The sequence below is a fragment of the Pseudophryne corroboree genome, chromosome 9, assembly GCF_028390025.1.
Source record: "Pseudophryne corroboree isolate aPseCor3 chromosome 9, aPseCor3.hap2, whole genome shotgun sequence".
NCBI lineage: Eukaryota > Metazoa > Chordata > Amphibia > Anura > Myobatrachidae > Pseudophryne > Pseudophryne corroboree.
Window position 1 is genome coordinate 389,350,215 of NC_086452.1, and position 12,173 is coordinate 389,362,387.

Below are 12,173 nucleotides of genomic sequence, written 5' to 3' on the forward strand. Positions count from 1 at the left end.
CCGAGAATCGACGTCAGGCAGGCAGGGGGTGCGGGCTGGTCCACACGTCAGAGCGTTGCTAGGTAACCATAAACTACAGACAGTGAGAACGAACAAGTACAAAAATATATGTAATACAGACCCGGAAACCAATAGAAAACATAAAAAAATAAAAAACACCTAAACAAGAGTTGTTACATACCCGGTGACTCGTTATTATAGCAGAGGTCAAAAATAATAACATTAAACGGAATCATGATCCAAATGCTATGGCTGAGTAACCATGAGCCAGGGAAACAATGTCGTTGCTTCCGGAATGGAGCAATGTACTAGGCAACATTATAACTATATACCAAATAGACAAGCTGAAATTGCTATATCCATTAGAATACAGTTAACGAAGCAGCACCATACAACCCATGCATAAATAAAGGATCTATACATAATATAATTTAAATTAACAAAAATAAACTGTAAAAAAGCCTGCGTGCATATATGATGTCATCCTGGATATAAAGGAATTATAACCGGTGTTATAAAAACTCATATAAGGAAAAATGATGTTTACAGAAAACAATTAAAACTCAATGCCTCATTTAGGCCAAGTGGATACACAGTTTGCAGGGTGTGAATCCACCAAGCCTCTTTTCTCAACAGTACTTGACCTCTGTCACCCCCCTTATTGTTTGCGGGAACATGATCAATCATTTTGTAGCGGATGGACGCCAAACTATGCTTACAATTTTTGAAGTGTCTCGCTACTGGGAGATCGCTGCCTTTACCTTCTAAGGCAGCCCGTATACTGGACCTGTGCAGTGCTATTCGCTCCTTGAACTGTCTAATGCTTTTGCCGACGTAAAGCAGCCCACAAGGGCACTTAATGTAATACACAATGTATTTGCTGCTGCAAGTTAGAGTGTATTTAATGTTGAACAGTTTACCTGACCTAGGATGGTTAAAGGTGCTACCCGCTTCCAGACAGCTGCAGGTAGTACATCCAGTACATCTGTAGTTGCCTGGTTGTCGAGTGAGAAAGTTGGACAATCTATTTTGACCAAAATTGGAAATATCGTTATGGACAACTATGTCCCTGATATTCCGGCCCCGTCTATAGGCTGCCATGAGAGTAGTATCTTTTAAACTGGGTAAATCTTTATCCCTAGTAATTACCGGCCATATACCCTTGGATTGGCGATTTAGTGTCTTACTGGCTGTAGTGTAATCTTGTGTCCAGATCATCCTGTTCTGAACATTGTCAGGATCTTTAGGGACTAAAGTGTCCTGTCTCACTGTATTAAGTGCTTTGGACATTGCCTGTTTTAAGGACTCTTGAGAATATCCTCTAGCTGTAAATTTATTTGCCATAATCGTCATCTGTTTTTTGGCATCCTCATCATTACTGCAAATTCTTCTAATTCTCAAGAACTGAGAAAATGGAAGGCTCCATTTCATGGGTTCAGGATGATAGCTGTTAGCCCTCAACAAAGTGTTGCGATCAGTAGGTTTGTAATACATGCTGGTTACTATGTTACAATTGCTGTCCACTGAGATAGACACATCTAAGTAGTGGACAGTATTGTAACTACATTCATAGGTGAACTTAATGGCAGCATCCTTTTGATTCACGTGGCTCATCATGTCTTCAAAGTCCTGTTGCGTACCTGACCAAATCATCAAAATATCGCCGATGTATCGACGGAATAAGATGATGTGTTTGGAATACGACGCATTATCAAAAAACAACTGTTTTTCTATTTCGCTCATAAATATATTCGCGAAACTGGGTGCCACACATGATCCCATGGCGCACCCAGTTCGCTGGCGAAAAATCTGTTTATCAAACAGAAAATAATTTCTGTCTAAAGTCAATGAAAGTAGTTGAACAAAAAACTTAATATCAGGACCTGAATAATCACTGTGAGATTCTAAAAAGGTTTGCATCACAGCTAAACCCCTATCATGGGGGATGCTGGTATATAGATTGACTACGTCAATGGTGCAAAGCAAATACTGATCTGGAAGAGGAGAAATGGATTGCAATATTCTAATGAGAGAAGTGGTGTCCATCAGGCATAATGGTAGACTCAATATCAAAGGCTGTAAATAAAAATCAAGGTAACGGGATAAATTATAATATAATGAGTCTCTGGCAGCAATGATGGGACGACCCGGTGGGTTAACTGTATCCTTGTGAAGTTTGGGAATCGTGTAGAACGTCGGGATCTTGGGCCAAGTCTCAGTCAAGGCTTCTTTGATAGCTGCTGTGATGATGTTGGCAGACACTGCTGTTGATAAAATTGAGTCCAGTTCCATTTGATATATATAATGATTTATGTTAAAGAAAAAAATTTTTTTTTATGGGAATACTGCTTTAATTAGCCAAAATCAAATGTCTAAAGGTTAACTAGTCAGAACACAGGTGATGCTTGAGGAATCAATATCATGGGCCGGATGTAATATCGTGTGAGACGGCTGGAGCTCCGAGATTCTGGCCGAACTTGTTTTTTTTTTTTTTTTAAAGCACCAATCATTTTCAAGGCAAAACCAACCATGATTGTCGCTTTAAATAAATGTCTGTGTTCGGCCGGGAACCCGCACCTCTAGCCAACTCGGACTTCATTACATCCTGCCCTGAGTGTCCCTTGCTCGAATAGGGTTTGTTATTATTAGACTGTACACTGTACAATTAATTTGAACTGTTTAGAGAAAATGAAACTGCAGTGCGTCTGTTATTAAATATCTACAGTTACCTGGCTGCATCTGCTGGGTCGAGAAACATTTTTTTTCTTTCATTCTGAGTAACTCCTAATTTTTCTAAAGTGAATCTTTAAATCTATTCCAGCTGTTGGTATTCAAATGAAACTTGAATTTTTCCAAAGAAAATTTTCAATTGCCAGCAGACAGGTAAGTTAGACTTCTGTCTTGTAAACATAATCATTTTGCATATGTATTCTTTGTCATTTATTTTCAGCTTTAGTTGTTATGTTTTTGTAAAAAAAACCTAATTCATTATTTCAGCAAATAATAAAAAAGCAGCCTGGGCCAGTGGCGGAACTATGGCATTGTGGCCCCATGTGCAAAACTATGCTATGTGGAAGGCAGGGGCTCCCCTACTTCAGCTGGACCACCTCCTCCTTCATTATGGCCCACAGTGATGGGCCAGCGTTATACAATGAGTCATTGAGACTCGTGATTAGTATGTCTCTAATGACGCCAGCTACGAGCCATTTTGTTGCCGCGAGCCCTATGCAAGACATCAGTGGCAGCATAGAAGTCGGTGACACCCGGTGCAGCCAAGAGACCCCCTGCTCACACCTTTGACACGCGAGTCCAAAAAGGGGGTTTAGCTTCTCGAACAGGGACGTCACTTTAGGGGGCGTGGCTTCATGGGAAGCACCCGATTACCTCACTCCGGAGACGTGCAGGGTGGCCCCTGGAGACTCTTCTAGCTCTGTGTGTTGCAGGATAATGTCACACTGCAGCACCCAGCTCCTGTCACTAAGGAGGAGTCGGCATTTTGGTGTAATTGGGCACCTCTGCAAGGCACCAATTGCACTGCTAATAGTTCTGCCCCTGTCCTGGTCATTCACCATTCCAAGTGTAAAAAATGACTTTATTAAACAGTCAGCTGCATAAACAACCACTAGGGTTGGACAGCCCACGTGTGTCACGTACTTGGAATCAAGATTTACTTTGCAGTTTATTAATAGACTTAGATATTTTGACCATGTGACCTAGGCATAAAGATGTGTCTTAGGCAGAAGTGATAAAAATGCCCAGGCAGGGATATATTAAAGTGCAGCTTTTAATGGGTTAAATAAAAATTTCATGCAATTCCGCATGGTTTGACCATGGTGCAAAGTTACTCTATTTTTTGCTTTCCTCCTGACTCAGAATCAGCCCCTATGAGTATCTTATTTGCAGCTCCTTTCACTTATTTAGGTGGCAAAGCAGATTGGCTGGGGCGCCAGTCCAAAGTACCCGGGCCTTGGCTGTCTAGGGGCCCAAGCTTGTCAGTGAGGCATAACCACAAATCCAAGATGGAGTGACCACGCTTTTTTTGGAGATGCACAGCTTCTGCAAAGGGCCCGAAGGATTTTTTTTTCAGTCCTGCAGACATAAAGCATTCACAAGTAACTGCATTACAGTAAGGGCAGACAGAAACCTAATTAAGCATGCCCCTTTGCTACAGTATGCATCTGATTTTCTCCTAATCTTGCCAACGAGAACTACAGATGTGTTTTCATATCATACATCTTGCCTCAATACACCATGCAGCGGGAGATGCCTAGCGCGAGTGAGCTGACAGCTCCCATGCAACTATGTTAGCATTGCAGTGTGACTAGGACGCTTCAGGAGACTGTGCTAATTAATTTGATATGCGACACTTGTATACCTGTGTGTGACTGAGTCTGTCTATAGAGCACAACAGAACTTGTTTTGGAAAAAGCCGCAGCTGCTGTGTTGTTACGCTTTGTATACAGACTCAGAGACTCAGTCGCACACAGATTTACAATTGTCACATATCAAAGTAATCAGCACAGTCTCCTGGTGCGTCCTAGTCGTGACCAAGATGCTTTTTTTGCAAAACAGATGCAAATAAGTTCGCCGACACTAGCACAGTCTTAAAGCACCTGGTGTGGCAAGGGGGCTATTTGGCGGAACTGCAGCAAAGATGTATGAGGATACATCTGTACATCTGTAAAATTGTCCAGTCTTGCTTCTTTGTAACCCGCTTCATAAAACATTGCACCGTTTGCGTGGGGCGCTAGCTCGCAATACTGGCATTGTTTTTGTGATTTGCTAGCCTGAAAAACAATGTGTAGCTTTAACTTTTCTAAATTCTGTGGTTTTAAATTGACAAAAAATATATTTGCTAAATTCTTATTAGGGAAAAGAAGCACTTTGATATATCCCAGCCTCCATATACCTATATAATCAGTGTGACTAGTGCATTCATCAAATTTATTTCAAGCAAGTGAATATTGTATGAAGTTGATGATTTATCTGTGATTCCCGTGTGACTAAAGCTAGCAAAAATTAAATTGATGCGTATGTGTTGGCAGCCAAGTTTAAACAGAGCTGATTAAAAACAAAATGGAAAAGTTACAACTAGCCAAGTAGTAATTCTGAATATTTTCCTTTTTTAATACACACAGCTATTTTCTCCTCAACTAAATGGACAATAAATGTAAACTATAAACAATTATGAGCTCTATGGCCCCACCCTCTCTAGTGGCAAATCGGGTCAGGGATTTACAATGCGGCGTGGTTGAGCCTCCACATAAATGACCATGTACCCCCACCCCCCCTTATAGTGTTTCACAGCTCAAAATTTGTCATGTAACTATTTAAGTGTATTCGCTTAACTAATTGTTTGAACAAATGATAGCAAATATCACAGTGCGTTATAAAACTTTTAACATTAGTTATACAGCCCTATGAGCATACAAAATAGGACTTTATCCAATTCACAAATGGTCGTGCTGAGCTTCCTCAACTTTGAGTCAATGAATCAAAATGAAGATTATTGTACAGCTGGCTGTAATGACTGTCTGCTAGTCATTGTAACACGCTATCAAATGTTCCTGTTTCCATATAGAGCATTTTACAGGGGAGACACAATTCCTTCCTACTCTGCCCTGACAGCAATGAATAAAGGAGTTGGTAATGCTGTTCAAACAACAAATTGGGCTTATGATAGGGAACACAGGACATAGAAGCGTTAGCTTCCAGTAGATCTGTGCAATGGCTCACTGGGTACTCATGGCTTCCCTTGTTATTGTCATTTGATTGCTTCAGCCTGGCAATGCTGCTGTCTACTGTATGTCCTTCCTGAATCATGTTTCGAAATAGCATCTGAAATAACTTGCCAGGCTACCTTGGCAAACTCTATAGGGAAACAAATTCTAAATAAATCATTTGTCCTTTATGTACTGCATGAAGTTAGGATGCCTTTCCGCAGCGCAGCGTGATTTTAGAAATGTCCTACAGTATGCAAAAAAAAAAGTTTTGTAAGTAAATGGAAGACCTGCCAATAAAGTGCAATTTACACTGAACAGTTTTACATATTCATGAGTACCTGGGAAGCTTCCAGTTCCAGTTTCATTATTTACTTGTATAATGAGGAGTGCACATGGGATGCTGTAGCCCTGAGAGCCAGGAGGCCACAGTGTTATATCTAATTTTCTTAGCATCTCTTGGACAATTATTTTTAGTTTGGCAGGATTCCAAACATCTGCAACCTCCCTGTTTCTCCAGATTTAATATTTTGTTAAATACTGTTTTTCACCTACTCGATTCTACGTTCCTTTGTTGAAAGACAAGTTCCTAAAGAAGGACACGTAGCATTTGTTTTAAAAAGGGAAGCCTCGTTTTTATGGGCACTTAGATCAAGGAGGCCACTCTAGGATTTATTAAACCATTTAAAAGATTTAGTTGACTTTGGCGCAAGATTTAAATTTTTGTTCTTATCATTTCAGTGTGCTTCTTTAGATGGTAAATGTTCGAGGACATGTGATGATGATGTAAGTACATTTATAAGTGTCTATTTCTGTGCTGGTGTAAATAATATTTGGTACTGTGTACAGAGATGCCATCAGAAATTGTGGGGACCAGGACTGGCAAAATAGGCAGCCCCACACTAGCTCCATCCTGCCCCCTTCTGTCTCTCCAGCCTTGTTGTGTGTCTCTCTAGCCCCAGCCAGCCCCCTTATGTCTTTCCAGCCCTGCGGTGTGTCTTTATAGCCCCAGCCATCCCCCTTCTGTCTTTTCAGTCCTGCGATGTGCCTCATTAGACCCATCTAGCCACTTTCTGTCTCTCCAGCCCTGCGGTGTGTCTCTCTAGCTCCAGCCAGCCCCCTTCTGTCTCTCCAGCTTTGCAGTGTGTCTCTCTTGCCCCAGCCATCGCTCTCTGTCTTCCAGCCCTGTGGAGTGTCTCTCTAGCCCCAAACAGCCCCCTTCTGTTTCTCCAGCCCTGTGTGTGTCTCTCTAGCTCCAGCCAATACCCTTCTGTCTCTTCAGCCCTGCGGTGTGTCTCTTTAGCCCCATCCAGACCCCTTCTGTCTTCTAGCCATGCAGTGTGTCTCTCTAGCCCCTGTCAGCCCCCTTCTGTTTCTCCAGCCTTGTTGTGTGTCTTTCTAGCCCCAGCCAACCCCCTTCTGTGTCACCGGTCAACAGCCCCGTTTGTCTCTCCAACCCCAGCTAGCCCCTACGTTACACTTACCTGTTTCTTCTGGCTACTCCTTATGTGCCGTAGCTTTTCCTTTCTTTTTCAACAGCACGGTGTGACATCATGACATTAAACAAATGCTGGGTCAAAAAAATAACAAAAAAAAACTTTATTGCACAGTGGCAGGAGACCCTCTGGGCGCCCCTCTCTGTCCAGTCCCAGGACACCAGTACTGAGAGTCCTCAATGATGATGGTCCTGACTGTGTATGAAACCCAGTAGGAATAACAGAAAAGAACACTCATTGTAATACAAAAGGGGCATATCAGGTGAGAAGACGGGACTCCCAACCTGACACAAAGAACATGACTATTTCAGTATAGTACAAATGTAATTTTTTTTAGTTCAGTAACAGGACTACCAGAGAGGAGGTTAAGGTAAGTAAGGATAGTGATAGTGGTACCTCTGCTCCAGAGATGCTCTACTTTGATCTTCTGAGCATCCACCTAGATACCCTATTTTGGCATTCAGTGAACAGGGCTATAAAGCACATGTGCCAGCCACTGCTCATAAGAGTAGTAAGTTGTCTAATGACGAGCTAGCTATTGATGGTAAATTATGTTTATCTATTGTGGAGAAGCATAGGTGGTTAAACTATCATTGGCTCAGGTCTGAACATGCTAAAATAAATGGAGATTGGGGGCGCACGTGGGCAGTACCGATAAGGGATACCAATGGACCTCCTTCATTAATGGCAAAACCCTCAAACATTGGGGGGATACCATTTATGGTTTGCTAATCACCGATGTTTGATGGCCAACCGAAAGAACTAGAACAGTTGCCATTGAAGCGATTGCACACATACTTCACGCTCCACTCTAAAAAACAATTGTTGTGAGTCCTGGTGATAGCGTTTTATACCTCTGTTTCATTTCATGCAGTTTATAGTGCTAATTTTTCTTCATTGGTTCAGTACAGTAGCAGGTCAGGATTTTGTTATCATTGAGTGATACTTCAGCCAGAGACCCCCCGGTCTGTGCCTCTTGTTTTGTATCCCCCTTGCCAAATATAGGGGTTTATGTATCAAGCAGTAAAAAGAGGGGGAAGTGGAGCAGTTGAGAAGTTGTCCATGGCAACCAAGCAGCATCTACCGTACTTATCATTTTATGATATCGGACATACTTGGTGAATTCTACCTCAACGCTAACGGTTGCTAAGGGCAACTTTTCCACTGGTTTACTTCTCCACTGTTTCCATTGCTTGATATAGCAAACCCATAGTATTTTTAATGGCTTAAATATCTCCTGAGACTACGTACATTCATGTAAACTTTAATGACTTCTGTATCATGATTTGTGAGGTGCTGACATTGTTGCACAACTTCTGATACATTGACCCCAAGGAGCTTGAAGAATGCAGCAAGTAGAGCATCTGTCCTTAATTATTTAATTCAGAATTACAAAGAAAATATTTGACTGCTAGTAAAATAATCTCGGTGCATAACTACTTCATTGCTTTGATGTCATCTAATGAGCAGATTGGAAAGATTGTATTCACTTCAGACACATTAATGCTTTTAACTTAACTCCTTAATTATCCTCGGACCATAGTTTATTTGGAGGCACACAGACTCCCGGCTCTTATTCTCCCAATTTTATTTTAAGTTTTCTTTACATATAACCAACAGCAGCGCTTGGCAAGTTAATCTGGCAACATACGTGCAATTAATAACAAAGTCCCGTTTAAGCATTCAGAGTACACCTGCGCACACTAAGGGTCATTCTCCGTGAGTGTAAATGGCTTTTGTGTGAATGTCCCCAATTGTATACTGCAGGCCTGTAGGTGAAAGTGGTGGCATACACTGGTGTATCTTCAGTTAGGTGGAGATGTCAGAGCATTCCGTATTCACTGTAGGCTAGGTAAATAAATGGTATATGTTCAAGATCTCAGCTGTCAAGATCCTTGCAGTCAATATACCAACACCCGTCAGAACACCGACGCCAGAATTCCGACCAGGTCAGCATCCCGACACCGGAAAACAGACAGTCAGCATTCCAGAGGTAAGTACAGCCGCTAGCGTTAGGATTGGGCTCCATGAAGGGGAGGGGGGTAGAATACTTACCTCACCCCTGTCAGGATCGTGACCATTGGGATTCCAGTGACGGTATTGTGACCGCCGGCATCCCGTTTGCCGGGAACACATACCGATCCCTCATGCACAAGTCTAGTTGTGGGCAACATTTAATAGATAGATTTAATTTTGTGGGACAGTATTATATAATAGGATCAAATGGATGGAGAGGACTCACTTTGTGACAATTAACTTCTAAAATGTGTATATGTCCCATCTCATACTATATTTCTGACATTATATAATAAGGCTTGCCTAATTTTGATATTAATAAAGTAAAGATTGCTAATGTGAACAATAGCTGCATTTTCTTTTCATATTAGGTTTAATATACACAGGGGCATAATTGGAGGCTTGCAGTCCCCTGGCAAACTCTCAAGGTGGGCTTCCTTTTTGACACCTGGGATCGGGATGCAGTCAATTTACCTACAATCAAAATCCCTACGGTCAAAATACTGACAACCATTGACCGATGGTCAAAATACCGAAATGGTCAAAATTCCAATATTAAAAATGTCGACGTGGTCAAAATACCGACATTTAAAATGTTGACAGGTCAAAAAAGACGACATGCATTTTTCAATGATTTTTTCATTGAAACCAACTTGTTCATACTTTACCATCCCAGTGGATATGGAGGGGGAATATAATAGTGTGCCAAGCGCAGCAAGGCACAGTGCCTGAAGCATGGCGAGCGAAGTGGTACACTTATACGGTGTCCATGTCGACCTATGTCGACATACACACCGACTTTTTATTTATTTAAATTTTGTACTTTTTGACCTGTCGACATTTTAAATGTCGGTATTTTGACCATGTTGGTATTTTGACCATGTCGGTATTTTGACCATCGGTCAATTGTTGTCTGTATTTTGACCGTCGGGATTTTGATTGTAGGTAAATCATACTGATCCGCCGGGATCAGCAGCAATGTGTTTCACAGCCCCAGCTGCACTCAAGATGCAACACTCAGCCTTCCTGTATAAGTCCGCGCCACCGAATCCTATTGGCTAGTTAAACAGAAGTCTTTTCTGGCAGGAGACCAGAGAAGAACAGATTATGGGCCCTATTCAGTATGGATCGCATCTGAGATGCGATCGCATAATGACAATTTTCGGGTCAGTGCACACGTGCAGCTCATGTCCTGCATGTGCGCAGCCAATCAGATGTACGCCTCTGTCTGATTGACAGACAGAGGTGTGAGCGGGGCGGTCGGAGGTGGCGATGCGGCGTTGCGGGGGCATGGCGTTCAGAAAGCAGGCGGGTCTGCGCTGTTTTTGGGGCAGCCAAATTACATCACACGCCACCGCTGCGAGAGGTAAGATAACCGACCTGCGCTTGCCTTCGCAGCCAGGGGGTCATCCCCTTCATTTGCGTTGAAATCGATGTGACTGTAATTGAATTGCAGTCGCATTGCTGGTGACCATTTGCATGCACGGTGGCCTTGCCCTGTGCTGGGCGGCCTCCAGCATGCAATCCCAAGCAGTTGCAGTTTTGCCAATTTAGCTAAACTGCAACTGATGCTGAATAGGGTCCTATATTTGGATGTTTGAAATCCGAAGTGGTAGCACTGAACACTGGATGGTGATTAAAATGTAAAGGTGGCCGATATATAGGTGATTCTCTTGAGCAGCCGATATGTCACGGGTCTGTCGGTCAGTGTGTACGAGTGATATGTGCTGCACAGCTGATGGCCAATATATTGTTAGATATATTGGCACGTCGGTGTGTGTGTACGGGCGGCCAGCTGGCTGCCCGTAAACAAGCTGCAGCAGCTGGCGGTGACAGACAGCTGAACTGGGCAGGCATGTGTTTAAATGCCCGTCCAGTTCTTGATGTTAGTCCCCGATGGACAGGGCGATGTGTATGCACAGCACACTGCCCGATCCGGCTTTAGATATATCTGCAGATCAATTGATCTGCAGATGTCTCTGTAGGTGTGTACCCAGAAGGATTATGGCTGGTGTGTTATAACAAAACACTCTAGAAAAGGAATATTAATAATATAAAAATTGTTTGTCAAAATTATTTGACTTCCAGCACAAGTTGCAAATTGGAGTCATGTCCCCTCTATTCAAAAATCATGCTCCCCTGAAAGACTGACAGGACCATTGTCAGAAGGGCCTGAAACATTACAATAATCAGTTTCCTATGCGGCTTAGATGTGCAGCACAGAACTACTTAAGGTGCGCAGAAAGGTCATCTCATGGCTGTATTATAATGTAGGTGATGTTACAGGTGTGCTCTATACATCCTCTGTTCTGTTATCAGACTTTAATGTAACAGAAGTATTTCATTTCATAGCAGATCTATCCGTCCTAATGGTTCGTTCTGTCTTTCATTTGTCATCTAGTTTATATTAGGACAAATTATGTGTAATTATATCCTTTACTTTAATCCTTATTTGTCAGTATTAATCTGGTGATAACATAACATTTACTGATTTTTATTCAGATTTGGTGACAAAATTGACCCATTTTTATCTGATATTGGTTCCCTTTTTCCAGCTGGTGCATAGCACAATGCAGTGTACTATGCAACGTTCTGGCCACAGATATCCCTCAAATACTTGGCTGCTTTCATAGGGAAAAAAAAGATATTTATTATATTAATACATGTATGGTTTAATATTTCTTATAGTACATTTCCTTCATCGTACTGTACAAATCTGCAAAAGAATGAAAACATTTCTTAAATATCTGGGGGGGTTTTGTAGATACTTATTTGACAGATAGTTATTAGAAAAATAGTTATTAAATATATAGTTATTAGATACATAGATAGATAGATAGATAGATAGATAGATAGATAGATAGATAGATACTGTAGATGTATGATAAAGAGATACAGTACCAAATAGAAACCTATTAGATAGATAGATAGATAGATAGAT

General features: G+C 41.8%; 1 protein-coding gene across 6 annotated transcripts in view; it reads left to right on the forward strand.

Annotated features, from left to right (window-relative positions):
* The window catches only part of CACNA2D3 (calcium voltage-gated channel auxiliary subunit alpha2delta 3), a 2,000,770-nt gene that overhangs the window by 1,744,720 nt on the left and 243,877 nt on the right, over positions 1 to 12,173 (forward strand). For all 6 annotated transcript variants that reach the window (XR_010186941.1, XM_063940834.1, XM_063940836.1 and 3 more), the window contains 2 exons: positions 2,822 to 2,883; positions 6,462 to 6,506. Coding sequence is in view for 5 of the 6 variants with exons in the window: in XM_063940834.1 (XP_063796904.1) it covers positions 2,822 to 2,883; positions 6,462 to 6,506 (107 nt within the window). In the remaining variant the exon portion in view is untranslated. The remainder of the gene's footprint in view (positions 1 to 2,821; positions 2,884 to 6,461; positions 6,507 to 12,173) is intronic.